Below are 22,718 nucleotides of genomic sequence, written 5' to 3'. Positions count from 1 at the left end.
GCTTTCAAAGCTCCATTGGCTTCTCCATCAGGCAAAGGCATTAAAATTAATACAGGAGGGGGGGAAATTAAAATTACAAAACTTATTTATTTATTTATTTAGGTATTCAGCTATGAAACCCATTGGGTGACCTTGGGCCTTATCTTCTAGTCTTCCAACCCCATATTGGTTTGCAGAGGCCATTAAATTAAACTATGGAAATTAGTGCAGATTGGCAGAAGTGCAAGTATGTTATGCTAAAAACTTTGTTTCTTGTAACTGCCTATGAAGCCTTAGGCTGCAGAGCTTGGCTTGTTTTGTTTTAGAAAGATGAACATAGTATAGGGCAGACTGTGGTGCTCACTGGTTTCAACACTGTTCCCACACTTATCTCTAGAAAACAGGTGCATGTCAGTGCTTTCACTACAAATCAGCAGTGACACTGGGGGAGAGAAAAATGAGCATATGCATCATGGGTAATGGTGTCTCTGTCATGCCACCTTCAGCTCTCTTTAAAACTATTTTCTATCTCCGACATACAGCTTTCATGCCCATATAATAATGGCAAACCCCTGGAGAGAGAGACATGATGAGGCTTTGATTCCAGTAACAGTGTTATGAGCAATTATCTGTAGCTTTCTAGTGAAGAGGCAACAATCATGAGAAGAATCAGGAGATCATTTCTCATCACAATTTCTGTCCTTTCACGCAGCCCAGCTGAAGCATATTGTGCAGGAAAGCTGACTTCCCTCAAGGCTGCAAACTCTGGTTCCTCCCCAAAATACTTTTACCTTTCTCCTTCTCCCCACTAAATTCAATTATATGTGTGTGTTCAAGCCACCTGTCAACTTATGGTGATGGTTTTCACATGGTTTTTTTAGGCAAGGAACACAAAATTTAGCCTACAGCACCTGGTATTTCCCATTCAAGTACTAGACCCTGCTTAGCTTCCAAGATCAAACAGGATCTGGTGCCTTGGGTATGTAACCCCTTCAGTCTATGATAGCGTGGTGGTAATTTTTTTTACAAAGAGCCCTTTACTTTGCAGAGAGAATGGTGGAATTTAAAGCAAGGAATATGTGGGAAGAAAAACACCCTCTCATAGTTTCACCCATCACAAAGTATGTCATTATTATTATCATTAAAAATACTCAGGAGTGATTTTATAACCCTATTAATACATGCCTGGGGAGGCTTCACAACCGTATTAGAATGCACAATAATGAGCCAATAAAACATATCCTGTCATTTCTTCATGCTGTATTATCCCATCATTCTGGCAATGAAATGTCCTTAATTTTAAAAAAAACAACACTGCAGAGAGAGAAGCATGTAAAAGTGGTGTTTTAATTGACAAGGCAGAGGCATAAAGCAAACCAATATCTGACCACTGCCGTTCAAGGTTACCAGTGGGTTGTTGTTGTTGTGGGCCTTCAATTCATTTCTGACTTATGGTGACCTTAAGGCGAACCTATCACAGGATTTTCTTTGAAAGATTTGCTCCAAGGTTTGCCATTGCCATCCCCTGAGGGCTGAGAGAGTGTGACTTGCCCAAGGTCACCCAATGAGTTTCATGCCTGAACTGAGAATCGAACCCTAGTCTCCAATCGTAGTCCAACACTCAAATCACAGTCATCCACAAATGTGAGCCAGCTATCACTTTTTACCAGCACCCAAAAGAATTGATTGAGTTCTAATATAAGAGACTTCTGGACCTACAGAAACCAAAATACAAAGCCTGGGGTGGATGTGAGGGATTGTGGAGCACCTACCCACAACACATACCCCCTTACACAGAGAGAGTTTGGAAAAGTTACATTTTGGATTACAATTCCCATAATACCTCAGGAAAAGTGGAAGAACTGTCAATTTATTTATTTATTTACAGGTTCAGTCTTCCTTATCTAAAATGCTTGGGACCAGCAGCATTCTGGATTTTGGAACATTTGCATCTACATGATGAGATATCTTGGAGATGGAATCCAAGTCTAAAAAATGAATTCATTTATGTTTCACATACAGTCAAGTTCCTTTATTTCAATCCAAAGATCTGACAAAAAGTACACAAATGCATAAAAAGAAAACATTTACACCTTATACACATAGCCTGGATGTAATTTTGCACATCACATGTTTAATAATTTTGTGCATGAAACAAAGTTTGTGTACACTGAACCATCAGACAGCAAAGATAATATTTCAGCCACCCTTGTGGACAATTTTGAGAGCATTTCAGATTTTGGAATTCCAGAGAATAGTGACTCAGCCTGTATTACCATCATGATCAAACAGTCAAGAGACTGTAACACAATCAGAGACTTCTTCCTTTAGACCTCTTCTCCTCCTTTCTCTGTTTCTGTCCTTGCTTTTAACATTTTTTGCCACTACTTTGCTCAGCTCCCAAGGGCATTTCATTTCCCAATGTGCCAGAGGAAATATCAGTAAATGTAGACGGGTCCTTGGATATACTGTGGGGCAAGATGGTCAGGACCCAGGAGAAATGCTACCAATAAAGGAAAATAGTCAGCCCAAAAAAAACCTCTTAAACTGCTGGCTGCTAAAAAGTTGCCCAACCTGTGAGTCATCTGAAGCTGAGAAAACAGCAGCAACAGCTGTCAAAGAAGGAGGGAAAGAAGTGCCACTTTTTTCTTTTCTTTTCTTTTTTCTTTGACTGAAGTCCTCAAGAATTTCCTCAGTTCAGTATCTCATGTGCAGGAAATGCTTCCCCACCTCTGCAGTTTATGAACAAAACTGAAAAAGTGGGGAGACACTTTTTGACAAAATACTGTTATATTTAAGTGAAATAAATTATATATTTTTATGATACACCCAAAGGAAGAGGGATACCATGATGGTCCCAAGATATGAACATACCCCCACTTGCCAGGCTGGATCTCTCTCTCAGGAGGGACAGATTTTTAATCTGGATTAGGCCCTTTTACCTCTCTATTTCTCCAACACTGGCATCTCGCCTAGTAATGTATTAGCACCTCTGTTACAAATCTTCTTCTGTATTTAAAAACAATAAAATAAAAATCTGGAATTCACCTCTCTCCAAAATGGCACTACACTCTCTTCTAACCTCGAGATTAGGACTGTAAGATTATGTCCCCGGGCTCTTTTTTTCTGACCCCAAATTTTCCCATGACACCCATTTTCTGGCCTAAATAAATGAATAAATATCAAGAGGCCTAGAAGCCTCAAGGACTAAACATACACCCTTAAATAAGTCACAGCTGCTACTGTAACTACACAGAGGACTTTATCATATGGTGACCTATGTGTTTCCATCCTGAAAATGGTAAAAGTGCTGGCACCCTGCAAAGCAAGCAAATTTGCTAATACGTATCACACAGAGAGCACAACAAGGGGTTAAAAGCACATTAATTAGGCAAGAAAGTGGGTTGAAAGCGAATTTGGGTTTCAGACAGCTTGGAAATAACTTTTTTACGCATGCTCCAAACTGTCATTTCCACAAGTGCACACATGCACATGCTCCAGAGGGGGAAGAGAAAGAAGGAGGAAAATCCTCTTTGCCCCAGAAGCTGTTTTGGAGGAAGGAAGGCTGGCTGAGCCCTTTGCAGACTCCCATGAAACCACACACAATCTCTCTCTCACATACACACACACACACTAGAGAGAAAGAGGATGGGGCTAGTCCATAAACCTGCCTGGTTTCAGCGAGTGCTGAAACTTCCAGATGCCCTCCTTTTCCAGAACATATCCTCCATTTCTCCCTCCTGTCCAGGAGGAATTCCAAAGCGTCCTCTCTCTCTGCCTTCTCCCACCAGACTTAAAGCTTAGAGCAGGGGTAGGCAACCTGCGGCCCACGGGCCGGATGCGGCCCGGCGAGGCCTTGGGACTGGCCCCAGGCCGGTTCTGCCGCCGATTGCTGCCAGGGCCTTTGGTGTGTCGCGCAAGGGGCATGGTGGGGCAATTGTCTATAGAAGCCTCAGAAACATGCATTTATCTTAACATTTTTTAAAAAATCAGCAAATTTTTTCACGTGTCCTCCATTTTTTATTTAAAAAGTGCCCTCCATTTGAAAATTTTGTCCTACACTTGTCCTGGTTTATTTATTTATTTATTTATTTAAAAATCATTTAATTATTTATTTTTTGGCTTCGGCCCCCCAGTTGTCTGAGGGACAGCAACCCGCCCCCCAGCTCAAAAGGGTTGCCTACTCCTGGCTTAGAGGCTGCAGCAGGAGGAAGGCAGCCGTGTGAAGGAAAGAGGTGTGCATGTTGTGTGCGTGTTCCTTTAAGAACAAGGCTGGCACAGCAAGCAACCCTGGGAAGTCTGGGAACAGGAAGAATCAGGGACATGATTTTCAGACTGCTACAATTACATAAAGAAAGCAAATTCATAAATGAACTTGAAATGAAAACATGGTACTTTTGCAAAAATGCTTATTCCCTGATTCACTTCATTTTCTGTCTGGATTCTGACTGGTTTGTTCACAGCGTCATCTGAAAAGCAATTGCAAAATGTCCCTAATGCCCTGGATGACCCTGGATTGTGACCACTTTAACTTTCCAATGCCAGCTTTTTAGACAATGGGGTAGACTTTCAGCCACTTGCAGTTTTGCTTTTGATTATTTTATAATACTCTATTTGGATTTTTTGCACTTGATGTTCCTCTAAGCCTAGGGTACCAAGTAGAGAAAATCAACCTCTAGGTTTGCCAAAGTTTCCACCCCTGTTCTAGATTGATGTGTGGTGATTAGAATCAGAAAAGCAAGAGAAAATGGAAATTTAAAAATTACACACAGTGGGTATTTCTTAAGAAGATATTGGGCTTTAGTGACAAAGCAAAACCTATTTTTTTCCAGTTCTCCATCTAAAATACCAAGATTGGAACTTCTGAAAGAATATGCCTGATCTTCAACATTAAATCTATCTGATAATGCTCTTTTAAGAATCTGCACTGTTCTTTTTGGGGGAATGTACTTTCCTAAATACCCCCCAAAGGCAACAGATCCCATCTGATCTTAGAAGCTAACCAGGGTCAGCCCTGATTAGTATTTGGACAGGGAACTGCCAATGAATACCAGGTGCTGTAAGTGATATTTCTGAGGAAAGAACTGGCAAAAACTACCTCTGATTATTCCTTGCCTAAGAAAAACCAATGAAATTCACCGAGTTGCCATAAGTCAACAGGCAGCTTGGAGACACATGCATGCACATAGCATGCATGTGCCTCCACTGCATTTCTGTGGGTGGGAAGGCACATAGGCAAAGCAAGGCACTCAGTCCCATGCTCAAAACAGGACAATCGCCCTCTTTTCAGCTGCTTGGCTTAGAGTGGATGGTTTTGCTACTGCTGCAGTGTCTTAAAAACAAAACAAAACCTTGGCTGCGATAAACACTGCAGCTCAGCAAAAGACATTCCAGGAATACAATCTAACCTTTCTCTTGCAGTGAATAGATCCCAATACAGAGTCACTAAAGACCTGGGATAGCCACCAGGGGAGTATAGGGGAGTTATTCAGATGTTGAAAACAATTCAGGTAGAATAATCCCCCTATACTGTTGTTGTTCACACACATTTTGTTGTTCACATGCATTTTGTATGTATCTGATTAAACGGGGGGGGGGGGGACCCATTTAACCTGAGATAACCAATCTCGGGGTGGGGGGGGGGGGTCCTGACTTTTCCAAAAAAATTGCATTGTCAGGTGCATGAATAACCAAAATGAATGGGTCCTGGATAAACTGGGATAAAATTCTGTATGCCTTTAACATGTTTTGAACATCCACATTATTGATTCCATCTTTCTTCAAGTGCTGACACATGTGAGCAACAGAACTCGCAGAAGTGCAATTCCGATTTAAAAAAATTGTGTGAAAAACAAAACCTGAATCTGTTAGTGAGATTATCTGGATGGTCACACTAAAAAAACAATGTCTGAATAGGACCTAGGAGAGGACAGAAAATTTCCTGCCCCAGCTACTCAAAACTCCAATCATGCAACCAAAAGTCACAAGAAATAAGGAAGCTGAAAGAGGATGTCCCTTCCGTCTTGGCTTGTGATCACACAGGGAAGGAAAAAGAAAGGATTGCTTATGTTGTCCAAGATGTTCCCTGCCTTCCACCAGAATGGAGCTCCACCACTAGGATGAATAATTACTTACCTTCCCAAATATCCCACTAATCAGAGATGCTTTTTAGAGCCCACTGGACCTACTGTATTTGCAGGGTTCACAGCCCCCTCTCCCTCTTTTTAATACAATAAGGGACCTGTCTGAAAGCTGGTTTTCCAAAAAAAACAAGGGGTCGATAACCTCCCATGACCCTGGAGGGCTAGCAATAGTAATAGCAAGTACATTTCTACACTGCTTATCAGTGAACTAGCACTCCCTAAGTGGTTTACAATGTGAACTCCCTAGACTCCCTACAGCCCTGCAACACATGGTGAGGCCAGATCTAAAGTTTAACACATTTCTGGATCCTCAGTTTTCCTCCTGCCTATCTAGATTTCGAAGATGAAAGACTAATTGTGGATAAATAATCTTGTGCTGTATTTTTATGGAAGCCTGACATCAGAACAGAAATTTGATTCAGAAGAGAAGCTGAATCAAAAGGAAGTGCATAATCTATTAAGAATGCCATTATTATATCTAGACAATACCATACCAGCTGAGTTTCTTTATCACAAAAGAACCATAGTTTACTTTGGCTAAATATATTTCCATCAAGGAAGAGCAGCACAAACAACTTTTTAAGCAGATTTTTTTGTTTTTCCATAGTATGACCTGGCTTCAAGCATCAGTGGAGGTGGGGAGGAGAAAGGAACAAGAAGATTATTCCAAAACCATGTTAATCTGTTGAAGCAAAAACGCTACAAACTAAGACATTTTATTTCTCATTAGCTTTTTGGACTGAAGTCTACTTCATCATACTCACAGAGTACTTCCTCAGTTGGCAGCTTATTTTACACATGCTTGGGTCAGTGAGGGCTGTAGTCATTTGGGTAAGAAGCACTTGAAATGCAAAAAGTACAAGTAATAATTATGAAAATAGTGTTCATTAACAAAGTTGGATATAGGTAGTATCACAGATATTCTTGAACTGATCAGCTGTTTATCATACATAGTATGATATGTGGTTTGATCAAAAGACTTTCTCTCTATTCAAGCCATAGGATGCAGAGTTAAACATCATATCCTTGATCAATTGTTTTGTGTTGCAGTTTGCCTCTGAAATTCTTTTGTTCAAGAATGACCCACCTGAGATCACAGATCTCTGGGAGACTGGAATGCTCTCCAGTGGTTTCTCACTATTGCCCTTTCTAATCAGATTTGATAATTTTGAGATATAGATATAGATATACATAAATTTGTGTTTTATCAGTTTTTAACTTTTGTATGATTTTTCATCAGTTTTACAGTGTTTTAAAGTGCTGTTTTAAACTGGTCTTAAACTTTTTGTAAACATTTTAATGTGTTATGGAAGCCACCTTGGCTCCCAGCCTGGGAGAAAGGAGACATATAAACAAAGTAAATAAAAAAATAAATAATGTATAAGTTATAGTATTTTCCACTAAAAAGAATATCCTTAGACAGATGGTCTGCATGGAAACAGAATGAGTACAGTTAAAACAAATCATGACTGTCTTTATAAAGAAAAGTGTTAACAAATATTAAGCGAAGGGACGAAAGCTTCTTTATTGTTCCAAAGACAACTATAGAGACATAGAACCCATTCTTGCAAGTGCATATTATATACCAGGCCTTCACAGCTTGTACTTCACCAAGCTAAGTAATGATGAATGCTCAGCCATCCACAGCAGCCCTTCAGAGAACATGTTGGGTGACCCATTTTTATTGCCTGTTGGATTTTGCTAGGTTGGCCTAGGGGGAAGTGATTGCTAAACTTTTCGCAAACCCCAATATGTGGTTGATGGGCTGTATTTGATGTGACGAGTTAAAAGCTATGCAGACTTAGCATCAGGGATGTAGTTATAGGAAAGACAAAACAAGAACATTGCCCCCAAAATAAGAATTCTGACTTGGAAATTTGGAGAATTAACACAAATTTTATGTGGCAGTTGGAATTCTTATTTGGGAGGCCAGTGTCCTCACCACCCTCCATCCCATCCTCCCTCCCCCCCCCCCCACACACACAATAGCTCCATCCTGTTTGGCCTACACATATTTGCCAGCATGAATATTCTGAATAATAAAATACTGTACAAAACCTTCTTGCCAGCAACTTTTTTAAAAAAGGTTAACTCTATTTGAGACTATTTGTAGTGTAGCCTGGGCTTGTACTGCATTTTGGAACTCAAAAAGATAATTAGTTTATCCCACTGGCTGCATCTGAACAATTAGCAGAAGTCTCATGAGCCATGATATATGATTCTAAGGACAAGTAGGGTTGCCATATCCCACCGGGGGGGCGGGACAATCCCGGTTTGGGCGGTGCCAATCCGGTCCCGGTCCAGTTTGGCGCCCAAACCGGGACGGCCCGCCCACCGCGGCCACCTCAGGCCTCGCGGCAGCTCCAAGGCCTTGCTGAGGCCTGGGAAGGCTCTCCGCGGTTGGAGCTCCAGCCACGGAGACGCTCCCTCCCGGGCCCCAGCGAGGCCTTCGAGGCGGCTCCGCGGTCGGAGCTCCGGCCGCGGGGTCCTCCAAGGCCTCCGCAAGGCCAGGGAGGAGGAGGAGGCCACTTCCCACCGCGGCGATCGCCGCGATGAGGGGCGGCCCCCGCCTCCTTCCCGGCCTGGGAGCCGGCCGAGGCTTCTTCCCAGGCCAGGAGGAGGAGGAGGCCGCTTCCCACCGCAGCGATCACCGCGATGGGAGCCGGCCTCTGCCTCCTTCCCGGCCTGGGAGCCAGGCCCAGGCTTCCTCCTAAGCCGGGGAGGAAGCGGAGACTGCTCTCATCGCGGCGATCGCCGCGATGAGGAGCGGCCCCCGCCTCCTTCCCGGCCTGGGAGCAGGCCTAGGCTCCCTCCCAGGCCGGGAGGAGGAGGAGGAGGACAAGGTTTAAAAATCTAGGACTTTTTTTTTTTAATTTTCTAGCCAGGAATTTTTTTTTAAAAAATGTCCTACATTTTCAAACCTTGTCCTACATTTGTCCCAGTTTGGAGGTCCTCCATTATGGCAACCCTAAGGACAAGTGCCATGGTTACACATTTCTTGCTTCCCAGATACTCACGGGACTTCAGAGTGGAGATTATTACTTTATGTGTTATAATTCTATTTTGTCTTTCCTCCAAACAGCACAAGGCAGTGCCTCTCCTCCTCTCCACTTTTATCTTCACAGCAATACTGTAGAAGAGGTCAGACTGGGAATGCATGACTGCCCCAAGGTCACTCAGTAAGATTCATGGACCAGTGGAAGAAGAGAAAATAGATCTCTGAAGTGTAATCATAACACCACTCCAGCTCTTTGGCTTCTGTGCTATAGCTTTGTATGGGCATAGTATCTGTTCTGGTACTCTACCTCTGCATGGCTGGAGAAACAACATCAGAAACAGTTGTTTGCGGTGACTTGGAGAAATAACTTTAAATACTGTAAATATTCCACATGGTTTTGTAGCAGAAACCTGATAGACCCTGGTATGCCATAAGATTACTTATTATTTAGTGACATTTGTATTCTTCCTTTCTCCCCAGTGAGTTTAAGGGAGAGCTCCTAAAGGTTACTTTTGGGGACTACCATAACAAATACCTGGGAATATGAACTGTGGAACAAAAGAACTATCTTTGCCAAGATCTGGCTTGAAGGCAAAATACATGGCTCTCTTCCACCCCACTTTATCCTTCCTCCTGTAGGGATAAATTAGATTGAGAGAAAGTGAGTAGCCTCAGGTCACTCAGTGAGTTTCATGGCTTCAGTGGGGACTAGAATTTGGATCTACTAAGCCCCTGTCGAAGTGGTTATGAAACCAAAGGAATAAACCCAGATCTGATCCAGGATAATAACCAAATGTGTTATGAGTAAAGGCAAAGTCAAGGAAGATGGCAAAATCACAGCAGTCATCCATGACTTCATAAACCATGATGTAGGAAGCTATGAAAGTTCATCTGAAGGCAGCCACATACTGTATGGGGAAGCAACTATCCACTTGGGTGCATAATTCAGCCTTAATGTATTTCTTCACAATACACTTTTCCCAAATTGCTACAAAGATCTGCTAACACTAGTCTCAAAGAAAGGGGCACCAGCTACAGTATACCCCTTTTAATGATTTCATAAGCCAGAAAAGTTTTTCAACAGGGAAAAGGCTTTTACAGAATCAGCTGTCCTCCCATAAACCTGAGAGGAGAACGGTGCACTAGCAGCAGATGTTAACAGTCAAGAGTGTGTGACTCAGATCTTCTCTAACTCAACAGTTGCCTGAATAAACCCTATCATCATGCTAAGGCCAATTTTGTCATTATAGTTTCCTACTTGCATTTTGAAAATAGATTTAGGGAACTGGCCACAAATGCTTATATTTATAATGTGAAAATAAAAAAAATCTTATGAATGGGGACACAGAACAGATTTCTCAGAATGATGGAAAGGTTAGGACTCTGGAAGCCATACTCAAAAAAAAGACTTTCCAGACAGTAGATATCTGTACCTGCAGTATATTCAACCCACACTGGTCTCTGGAAAACTAGTACTGTAAGATTTGGGGGTGGAGATGGTCATTTTTCAGAAGCCTACAAAACCAGCCCTACCACTGATGACAGTGGACAAATTAAAAGTCTATTTACCATGAACAAAAAAAAAACTTCTATCATCACAGGTTCAATGTTTTTAAACACTATTATTTATTTCCTGCCTGAGATATGTGAACAGGAAGAGAAACTGTGTGAGTAGAGGGTGAGGCTTGTTTGGGTTTTCTTTTTTTACCAGTTACAGTGCTCAACCCCAAAATTTAGTTTTGATACAACTACAACCAATTACACTACATTCACACTACAAAATAACCCGATGTGGAAACCAGGTTATTTCTGGGTCGTTCATATTTTCACCAAGTGCACTTGGTGCAGTTTTCAGGGAGGCTGACAAAAAAACCACTTAGCCCAGTACTTTTGTATCCAGGGCTTTTACCGCATCTTTTAGAAAGAACCCATCTTTTTAAAGAGCCATAAATGGGAACAGCCTGTCGATTCCATTTGGAGCACTCAGGAAGGGATGGAGTATGTGCTGAGGGGCAAAACACATCCCATTGGTCTTGCCCTGCCTACAAAGTGCCATTGTTTTTCCCTCTTGGCACTCAGTTGTGGGGGGTGAAGAAACTGGCTCCATAAATGTAGTGGGTTCAAACTTTTTGGGCTTTGGAAAGTTGCTCCTTTAAAGTGCCACCCGGACTTTTTTTTCTTTTGCTGGTGAATTAGTCCCCTTATCTGCACCGATAGCTGATACCCAGAGCTCACAAAAGCCAGGGAGCGGGTTCTTTTGGGAACATGATGAGACGGTGGACTATTTTTTTAGTAAAATTTGACAACTTATGCACACCATTGCTCTTACATGGCTGCCGTTCTCTATCAATATGAAAGACCTTCAAATGCTTACGTAAGCAGTATAATGAAGATGCGCATCATTTGACATTTTAAAAACCATGAGAATGATTGAACACGTTTGAAATGGAGGCTCCATTTTAAATCAATACTATGGTAATGTGAACATCAATAGGATTAAAATGCCATGGAGAGATTTGATCATGGTAAATGTAGTGGGAACGTTGATTCAGTATTGCATCATCGAATCTCCCCGGATCATCTTAGTACAAAAACGTGAATGTGAATGACCCCACAGTTTGAGAATGCAAGTAAACAAACAACCCTGGAAATGGTTGCTAAATATGCTTGATTTTTAAACATGAGATAGGCTGGGCTGCTTTCCACAGGCTCAAACATAATCCGCCATTACTCACTAAGTCCATGGGAAGAACCCACATTCACATGTGTTCATACTGTAAAGATATTACACAATCCTCCAGTTATGGTACAAGTTCATCTGGCCATCCTACAAAACAGGAAACAAGATTTTCCAGTATAGAGATAGATGTGAGCACATGTTTAGGGAATGATCTTGTGCCTGCACAACATTGGTCAACTTACTGTGTACAATCCAGAGACAGCAAGCACATGTTCAAATAAAAGAATCAAAATTTAAGCACACAAAACCATTCTTTGGCCTCATTAAATTAAATAGATCACAAAGGTACATTTCTTTGCACAAAACAAATGAATAATTAACAGCTTGCATGCATTAGCCTAAATCCAGTGTAAGACAACTAGAGTGTGTTACCAGAGTTCCGTTGCGACTTCCAGCTGTACAAGAGGTAAAGCATGGCATGCTTCCTCATGTATAACTGTTGTACCATTCCTTCTCCAACAGAAACTGCATTGGATTACCTCCTTGTACAGTGGATCCTTGCTGCCATGGCAGTTAAAATGGAATCAAGGCATTACATTTGTGCAGTGTAAACAAGCCTATAACACGCTAAGTGTACATGAGCACAACCTTTTTTCATTAGCATAATGATGCTCTTTATTGACCTGATATGGCACCATTGACCACAGATATAATGTAGCTTGGGAACATCTCAGGGAACACATTGCCAAAGATTCTCAGAATCACAACATCTATTAACATGTTCACATCCTACTCTTCCCTTCCCTTCATCAATGGCTATAGTAACTGTGAATTTATTTCTTTTCAACTGAATTACTTCAAAAGTTCCATGGAAACACAAAAGTAAGTACAGTCACCACTTCTGTCTTTCCTTGTCCTTAACACCCTACCCTCAACAACAACAACAACAACAATAAGTACTAAAGAGGTGGTTATGTTTCATCAAAGAATCCATTCGATGGTTATTCTCTTTTCATTATGGAGATAGGACTAATAAAAACAGATTCATCTATCTACATCAGGTATATAGCACCAAGAAAAGAACCAGGTAATATCCATTTAATCATCATGATTTGGAGGTAGTCTGTCCACTTTTGTGCACATCTGAAACTGTCAAAACATCTTGATAAAAGTAAGAGTTATCTTGTTATTGGAGATTCTCTCTCCCTGTGAGATGTTCAGCTGGAAGCATGCAGCTTGCCTTATGGTGCGGGTAATCTCCCCATATCTCTTCCTTTTTTATCCTCACACCTTCTTGCATTAACAAGATTAAGCATTAGCTTGGCCAATACTATTTGCTTATACAATTTCCACTTCTCTTTAATACTAAAGGAAAGTAACAGAACAGAACAACTTGGAAAAGAACAATTAACTCAAATGTACCTTTCATTTTTCTTTTTCTTCTTAGTCTTTTTTTTTAATTTTTAAGGAAAGGAAGACTTTTAATCTCTAAAATTTGCAGATAGGCTTCAATTTTTTGCTAAATTCTGCTATTTTTTCATAAATGACTTTGTATTACAAATTAAGATTGTATTACCAGCATGTTGGCTGGTAAATTCTGGGAGCTGTAATCCCCCACAAAAAAGTAACATTTTCAAACTTTAAAAATTAGCAGAAAACAGTTAACCCCCCCTCCCCTTTCCGTAAGAATCTTTTGAATCAACACACACACAAAAGAATGAATACACCTTCAAAAGTCAACTATAACCAGTTTCTAAATCATTTAAAAACTTCTTATACCAATCCAGTTGTCTCCTCAAATGGTTCTCTATCCAGTCTTCTTAAAATGGAACAGGAATCTATTAAGAAAGGGGTTAGCTAATCTGGGTTTATTTGCCTCTCGGAAAGAATGAGAGGAAGAAAAGGTGGGAAGAATGTGAGCCAGAACCTCCAGAATGGTGAGCAAAATTCAAAAAGTGAATGTTTTACAGGGACACTTGAAGATACTTTGCTGCATGAGCAGGAGTAGCAAATTTTGACATAAGCTTCCTCCTCTTCTGTGCCTGCTTCCACCCCACTTCAATTCAGAAACAAATCACTCAAAGTTGGTCAAATATTTTTGGCATCTGGGGCAGAAACTCCCACAAGTGCTTCTCCTCCTCCACTGAAGTAAAAATACAGTGCTAAACAGTTAAATGGCTGACAACTTGCTGTCCTTTCATGATTTCCAAAATCAACTGCCCGAAGTGGCTGTCTCCCTCTGCTTAAGTGAGTAGGGCCAACCCGATAGTCCAAGTATCTTTCTGAATTGGGGTGGCCTGTCCCAATAGGACATTTGGATAACAGGTACATATTCTTAGGGCTTGCAACAGTCACTTTGTGGACTACAACTTTCCACTTCCCCAACCTGAAGGGCACTGTTGTAGCAACACAAAAAAGCAACTTTCCCCAAGCCCTATGATATACTTATCTTACTTAGTACACAGCTATACAAAGGGAGGGGCAAGGAAGGTGTTGGGGGAGAATCTGAACACCTTTGAAATTAATATATGTATTGTGTGTCTGCAATGTGGTGTGCTGTAGTTTATTAAATCTTTACATGAAATTATACTATAACATGTTCTAAGTTTTTTCATTGTTTTAACCATGTTTTTTAATAATAGTATTATTTAATTAAAAAAAGCTTTTGTAATCAATTAGCTGCTATTGGTTTTTAACTACTGTAAGCCACCTTGGATCCCATTTTGTGAGAAAGGGGGAATATAAGTGCAATAAATAAACAAATAAATAATACTCCTTTGGTGCATCCGAACGGCCTGGGAAATCCCGTCTGAAACTCTGGAGCACTAATGTCAGCCAGTGCAGATAACAAATGAACCAGAGGAGGGACTTTTTATGGCCTACTGTCATAAGCAGAACAGCAGTTCCCAATGACTGATCTTCACAGACCCAACCATCTGAGACATCATATAAAGTGCAGATAACAGTACATGGAGAATTCAGAGACAAAGTAATATTCGTCTGGAAAATCAGTGTGCAAAGGGATCTTGTAGCACCTTTGAGACTAACTGAGTGAAAGGTGTTACAAGATCCCTCTGCATACGTGGAAAAGTTACCTTTTGGAGCTACCAGCATAGCCAGTGGATTTTGGTGTGGTCATCCTCAAAAGTAGTTTCCAACTACTCTAATTCTGCCATAAATAATAATCTGAGTTCTGACAATGACAGCCCAAATGTTACCATCCACACAAAATAAGACACTATCCGTCAGGTTAGGGGAGAGCCAAGGACTGCAGAAGTGCAAACTTTTATTAAAGTTTTTAAAAGTGTTTGGAAACTGACCAGACTCTCTGAACTGCCCAACAGAGCGTATGGGATACTAGCTGACAGTTGGAAAGGGGAAATACAATAGAGCTACTGGAGGGTCTGGACACAATTACACCATATTGCAACACTGTGTTGCAGGACCTGTATTAGAGAATATGGGTGGGAGATAAACTGGACATACCTTATCCCTCTGACATACGCTGAGGAAAACAAGGCAATGTGAAATCATGCAAAAGAGAGTTGTAACTCCAAAACACACTGCAGAAATCATCCAGTTTGAGATGGCTTTAACAGTCCTGGCTCAATGGTAAGGAATTCTGGGAAGTTGGGCACTATAGTTTTGTAAGACATTGAGTCGTCTCCCCAGGATTCCCTAGCAGTTAAACTGCCCTGCATTATTTCCGCAGTGTCTTTTGGAACATAGAAACACAGTTGCCAGCAACATTGGTCCAATGCTTTCATTTCTGGAAGGTGCTTCAAGTTTTGTTTTTGGACCTCTGCCCACATTGCAGATACCATTTCAGCCAACAACTTTGCTGAGGGCAACCAATAGCTCAGAGCCAGCAATTCCCTGGGGCTCTGCTTGGAATAGGAGAAAAGCAATCTAAATATGTTTTAACTTCAGTTCTAGATAAGGAGGGGGGGTCAGAAAAGGAGAGGAAAGGGAGTGTTTCTGCTCCCTCCTCTCTTTGTCAAGAGGCTTTGGGAGAGTTTGGAACTGTGTGGCCCTGGGGACCCTAGGGCTGGGAAGAGGCCTTGCTCTGAGGTCCCTTCTGTCACTCCCAGGGAGCCCTGAGAGGATGGTCTGGGCCCAAAAGGAGGCAAGGAAAGGGAGAGGGATGCTCTCTGGAGAGGAGGCCAGGAGCCTAAGAGGCTCTCTGTGCTGGTGGGGGGGGGGGGTGCTTGTAGAGCAACTTGGAGATGCATCTCCCTATGAAGTTCTTCCACACTGCAGGTCCTACAAAGGGAAAAGGCTTCTGGGGGAAGGAGGGAAGGCATGGCAAGGGCCCTGGGCACCATCCCAGGCTCTGGCCCTCCCCAGGAGAAGAAGACCCAGCCCCTCCTTCTTTCCTAGATCTGCCTCTGGTCCTGCCCTCCTTCCCCATCTCCCCAAGTCCAACCTTGCAGGAAAGAAAGGGGAGAGAGAGAAGGGAGGGTGAGCCATCATATATATCTATATATGGGGATATCCAGGGATTATATATATGTGTGTGTGTGTGTGTGTGTGTGGATATGAATATGCAGGGATTGTGTGTGTATGGTTATCTAGGCATTGTATGTATGTGGGTATATGTATATGTGGCTCTCCAGGGGTTGTGCTGGCTCCTCTCTCTTGCCCAGCCAAAAGGGAGGGAAGGGGAGGACTCAGCCCTTGGCCACCGCGATGCAACGCCTCCCTCTCCTCTCTCTCATTCTCTCCTTCCCTTTTGTCCTTCTCTCTCTCTGGCCCCCATCCCTCCCTCCCTCCCTCCCAGCAAACGGCAGAGCTTTACCTTCCAGGCGCCGGCCATCTCCCAGGGGCCTTCCTTCCTGCCTTCCCGCCTTCCTCCCCCCAAAGACAGGCAGCCAGACAAGGGCTGGGGCTGGGGCTGGGGAGAGCCTCGGGTCCGTTACTCCGCCTGGGCTTCCTCTCTCTCTCTCTTTCTTTCTTGCTCTCCTTCTTTCTGCCTTTCTTTCTTTCCCCTCCTTTCCATCCCTGCCTCGTTCCACCCATCAGCTTCTGCCACTGGCCAGCTGCCAGCCCCGCACCTCCCCTCCGTCACATGATGACGGCCCTGGACTCCCTGTTTGGCTTTGGCTGCAGCCACACTGGAGAGATAACCCGCTTTGGTACCGCTTTAAATGTGTCCTGGCTCAAGGCTGTGGAATTCTGGGAGTGGGAGTTTGTTGTGGGCCCAGAGCGGAGCAGAGCTCCGCTCTGGGCCCCACAACAAACTCCCACTCCCAGAATTCCACAGCCTTGAGCCAGAGCAAAGCAGTGCCAAACCAGGTTATCTCTCCAGTGTGGATGCAGCCTGCCTTTCTTTCTTTCTTTCTTTCTTTCCCTTGTTCCAAAGGGGTCCATCCTCTGAGGCTGAGAGAGTGTGGCTGGCCCAAGGTCATCCCATGGGAAGTGGGAGGCTTTCACAGCCAGCATCCATGTGGGTTTTTCGGGCTATGCAGCCATGTTCTGGAAGAGTTTATCCCTGACATTTCACCAGCAGCTGTGGCTGGCATCTTCAGATAACAAACCCATCTAGAACATGGCTGCCTAGCCCAAAAAACACACATGGGTTTCCATGGCTGAGACACAATTCGAACCCTGGCCTCCAGAGTTGTAGCCCAACACTCAAACTGCAACACCTGTCTGGCTCTCAGACAAAACCATCCACATTGCAAAGTAATCCAGTTAGACCCCACTTCAACCGCCATGGCCCTGTGCTGTGGACTTCTGGGATTTGTCATTTCATGTGGCACCAGGGCAAGGGCCTCAGAGGACAGCAAGAATGGCAAACCCCCTCTGCCAGCCCATCATAAGCTCTACTGTGGTGCCACAACAAACCTTGATTCCCAGATTTCCACAGCATTGAGCCGTGGCACTTCAGGTGGGCCCACATCAAATGGTTTCTGCAGAGTACTTCTTTAGCACACCCGTTAAAGTGTTAAAGACAAAAAATTCACCCACACATACACACCAATGTTATTTCATGCCAGTCCCTAAGTACAATTGTATGTGTTGTGTATGTGTGTGTATTTTTTAAAAAAGAGCCTCTCTCCTCCCAAAACTCATCATCTGCAAAGAAGGTATCAAATGCCACGCTGGAAGCTTCTCTTGCCCAGAGAACAAACTTTCCTTTGTCCAAAGCCTTGCCGCAATTGCTTGTGGTGAAAAGGAAGAGTCGCTCACCAGGGTGATGCACTCACACAGACACAAACACACACATACAATTGCTGGAAAGGCCTACCCTCTCTGCCCAAACCCACCACAAAGCTTTGGAGTTTGTCCCGGAACCGCTGAGCAAAGGGCTTTGGGGCCTGCCCTGGAGATGATGGGTCATGCTCAAGGGATATGAAAAGCCTGTGTCATACTCAAGGGAGATTTTATGGCCATGATTTCACAATGCTCTTCAGCTTTGGCTTACCTTGCCCTCTCTCTCCAGAGCATCAATATTGTTGTGTGCCTACAAGTCATTTTTGACTCATGGCGACCCTAAGGGGAACCTATCGCTGGGTTTTCTTGGCAAGGTTTGCTCAGAGGCAACTTGCCGTGGCCTTCCTCCAAGGCTGAGAGAGTGTGACTTGCTCAAGATCATCCAGCGGGTTTCATGGCCAAGCTGGGAATTGAACCCTGGTCTCCAGAGTTGCACTCCAATGCTCAAACTACATCCAGATAAATGGCTCTGAGCTCTTAAACTTAATACTAGAGTTCATGCATGCCTTCAAGTCACAGCCCCAAAGGGGGAGCCTCTCCCACACCTTTTTTGAGGAGACGGGGTTTGCTCTTGCCTTCCACTGAGGCTGAGAGAGTGTGACTTGTCCAAGGTCACCCAGTGGGTTTCCATGACCAAGCAGGGAATCAAACCCTGGTCTTTAGAGTTGTAGTCCAACACTCAAACCACTGCACTGCCTCAGTTGCTATTGCACTACATCTCCCAGAATGGATCCACACTACCTGGGATGAACTGTAATCCCAAAAAGTCCTATGTCCCCCTCAAGCAATGGTAATGTGTTTTTCTTTTCAAAGACTGCAGCCATTTTCTATTGTTTTAAATGCTCTCATCCAGGAGAGTTCTGTGGCAGCTTCACAGCAATGTGCTGCCAATAAGAAATTGGTTGGGGGAGCATTCACACACACACAAACTACAACATGTATTGGCTGGGATCCAAAGAGCAACTCTGGACCTACTCAAGGTTTCGGCAGCCTCAGTGTTGATTCTTTCCACACACAGACACACCACTTTGAACAAAAAAAGGAAGGAGAGAATCAATGGGAATCCCTTTGTTTCAAATCCGTTTGCTATAGAATCAATGAGCCACAGGCCAAACATCCTCTGGGGGATTGAACTGGTAGCATCATTCTTCAGACTACAGCCGCTGCCAATGCTCCTCCTTATCACTTATTTTTATTTTACTTATTTTATTTACTCATATCCTGCCTTTCTTCCAATATAGGGACTCAGCAAACTCATGTGCATAGGTCTGGGTCTGATATTACCCCATCATTAAGAGTCATATGCAATGACTTGCATATGTTGGGAACTGTTCACACAATTGTGGGACTGCATTTCCCAGCAGCCTCAGTCAGCACAGCTTATAGTAGAGAATTCTGGGCTTTGCAATCAAGTAACTTTGGAGAACCACATGAGTCCCACTCCAGAAGAAAAGCTGACATGCTAATGTGATATGGGAAGGGGAAAAAAGAATCCAATAGACAACATAAAAAGAATCACTTTATAGACAACATAACATAGCCCACTGTGTATGTGTGTGTTGTGTACAAAAAAAGAGAATCCCATAGACAACATAAAAAGAATCCCATAGGTAACATAATACAGCCTGGTGTGTATGTGTGTGTTATGTGCCTTCAAGTCATTTCCAACTTATGGCAACCCTAAGGTGAAGCTATCACAGACAGGGTTTTCTTAGCAAGTTTCTTCAGAGGGGGTCTGCCATTGCCATCCTCAGAGGCTGAGAAAGTGTGACTTGCCCAAGGTCACCTAATGGGTTTCCTTAGGACTGGAGCACAGCTTTGGTGTGGTTTCTGGCCTCTTAGGACACATGCATTATTTAAATAGCATATCTCAAAAGTGACCCAAAGCAGCTTTATTTTGGCCTATCTATTCTGGCCCTAAGTCTTGCCATCTTGGCTTCTATGGATATTTCAGGCTTGATCTGCTCTGGGACCCATTTGTTTGTCCTTTGGGCTGTCCATGAAATCCTAGCACTCTTCTCCAGCACCACATCTCAAATGGTTGATTTTCCTCTTATCTTCTTTCTTGACTGTCCAGCTCTCACATCCATACACAGTAATAGGAAATACAGTGGCTTGTATGGTTCTGACTTTTGTGCTGAATTGTATGTATTTGCATTTTAGGATCTTTTCTAGTTCTTTCATAGCCACCCTCCCCATTCTTAATCTTCTTCTGATTTTCTGGCCGCAGTTCCCATTCTGATCAATGTTTGATCCCAGATATGAGAACTCTTTTACTATTTCTATTTCCTCATTGTCTAGTTTGATTGTGTGTAAGTTCTCTGTAGTCATTATTTTGGTTTTCTTTATGTTCAACAGTAAGCCTGCCTCTGCACTTTCTTCTTTGATCTCCCTTAGTAGGCTCTCTGCCAGTATTATGGTGTCATCAGCATATTTCAGATTGTTTCCCCCTATTTTCACTCCTCCTTGTGTGTCCAAGCCTGCTTTCCTTACAATATGTTCTGCATAGAAGTTGAATAGATAGGGTGATAGGATGCAGCCTTGTCTGACCCCTTTGCCAATTGGAAACCATTCTGTTTCTCCGTGTTCTGACAGTAGCCTCTCATCCTGAGTACAGATTCTTCATCAGGACTATCAGATGTGTTGGCACTCCCATGTCTTTAAGGGCATTGCATAGTCTTTCATGGTCTATGTAGTCAAAGGCTTTGCTGTAATCTATAAAGCTCATGCTGATTTTATTTTGGAACTTGCAATGTGATCCCTGGTGCCTCTTCCATTCCTGAACCCTGCTTAGACCTCTGAGATTTATCTCTCTATATGTATGGTTGGAGTCTATGTTATAGAATTATGGTTCTATTGTTGCTGCAGTCTCTTGTGTCTCCTTTTTTGTGGATGGGGATGTATATTGATTGCTACCAATCTGTTGGTCATCGTTTTGTTTTCTATATCTGTTGACATATGTTGGTTAGCACTAGAGTTGACTCTGTCACTGTAGGATTTCAACAGTTCTGTTGGAATATCATCTGTTCTCAGAGTCTTGTTTTTTGCCATTTCCTTTATTACAGCATCCACTTTAGCTTTTAGAATTGGGATTCATCTTCATATGGCTTTTTGTTCCATGTGTCCTTCATGTTGTCATCTTTATATAAGTCTTCTGTGTATTGCATCCATCGTCTTTTTATTCCTTCCTGGTCTTGAATTATGTTATTTTTATTGTCGTAGAGCATCCCGGTCCTTGGTTTGAATTTTCCCTTGATTTCTCGAATCTTGTGGAATAGGTCCATCATCTTTTTATTTTTGTCTTCCATTTCTCTACATTTGTCATTGTAGTAATTTTCCTTATCTTTGCACACTAGCCACTGTTGTGCTGCATTCATGCTTCTTAGTTTAGTCCTATCTCCTTTTCATTTTGTTTCTCTTCTTTCCTTTATTGCTTGTAGCATTTTATCTGTCATCCATGGTTTCTTCACTTTCCTTTTGTCTGTCAGAAGTGTCTTTATGCATTCTTCTTTTATTATGTCCCTGGCTTCAGACCAAAGCTCTTACAGTTCATGATCTATTATTCTTAGTACTACAAATCTATTGATTTGCGATGTAGCCATACTCAGATACAAAGATGTGATTATAAAACATATATTGTAGAAAATTACCAATTCAACTGAGATCTTCTTAGCTAGTGTAGAATTAAGCATCTTTCCATAGTCCATTGACTAGAGCTTGACTTCCAAGTTTGGGTGGGTGATATCTGCCTTTGCAGGGTAGGTTGTCTTGTGCCCCCACCTTACCATTAAAACAAAAATGTTCATTATTTTCTTCTCTCCCCCCCCCCTTTCAGTTGGACATCAGAGGCTCAAGACTGGAGGTGGAGATGGGGGTTACACACAATCTACAAACCACACTTTGCTCATCCATGAACAACCATGAAAAATAAAGTGTCTGAAGACATCTTGGGAAATGCGTTGTGCCATGAGTTTCCAGTGGACTGTTATCCCCAGTTAGCAAATATATGTGTTTTGCTTAAGAAGCATTTTCTATATGCCAAAGTACATTCAAAGATACACACAAGTAAGATTTTTTAACCCTGGCAATAGAGCATCTTGCCTGGTTGGTGCCAGTATGTCATACCTGTTCTATGTCTCAGTGGATCCTTAATTTAACACACAAGAATATACAACAACCACTCTTTAGGGAATAGTTCAGTTGGAAAATGCATCAGTTACAAAAACAAATTAGTTTTAAAAGAAAATTAATTAGCTCAAGGGAAATGCATAATCTCTGTGGTACAGTAAGAATGCAGAACACAAAATTAAATAAACATAGTTAAAATCTATACACCAGACTTCATATGGAGAGATTAAATTTGTAAAACCCACTTGTATCACCTGCAAAGCTGAACCATAGCGACATGTCTGGAATAGGCTGCAGTGGGTCAAGGTTTTTATTTCTGAGAAGCTGGATGTGATATAGTAAATGTGAAGTGGTTACTTTTTACATAGCAAGGGGTAGAATTGTGTCAAAATGCCAAAAGAGAGAGAGAGAGAGAGAGAGTGTGTGTATTATTGCTTCAAAAAGTTATTTCGGGGTGTATTATGGGTTTTTAATGATTTTTTTAATTAAAGTATTAAATAATAATACTTACTAATATGTGACATAACTAAGTACTTTTTACCAGGGGCTAATGAATAAAAGCAGCAAATAACTT

At 42.3% G+C, this 22,718-nt stretch overlaps 1 protein-coding gene across 1 annotated transcript in view; it reads right to left on the bottom strand.

The window, feature by feature from the left end:
• The window catches only part of ST6GALNAC3 (ST6 N-acetylgalactosaminide alpha-2,6-sialyltransferase 3), a 374,855-nt gene extending 358,046 nt beyond the window's left edge, over positions 1-16,809 (bottom strand). Inside the window, exon 1 of the mRNA XM_089518696.1 lies at positions 16,599-16,809. Coding sequence (XP_089374822.1) covers positions 16,599-16,616 — 18 coding nt within the window. The 5' untranslated portion in view covers positions 16,617-16,809. The remainder of the gene's footprint in view (positions 1-16,598) is intronic.
• Between the last annotated feature and the right edge of the window lie 5,909 nt (positions 16,810-22,718).

The sequence above is a fragment of the Sceloporus occidentalis genome, unplaced genomic scaffold (assembly GCF_023333645.1).
Source record: "Sceloporus occidentalis isolate IW3139 unplaced genomic scaffold, rSceOcc1.0.p SCAF_3, whole genome shotgun sequence".
NCBI classification, from domain to species: Eukaryota; Metazoa; Chordata; class Lepidosauria; order Squamata; family Phrynosomatidae; genus Sceloporus; species Sceloporus occidentalis.
Note: the sequence above shows the minus strand (reverse complement) of the source record. Positions and strands in the feature narration are given on the sequence as shown.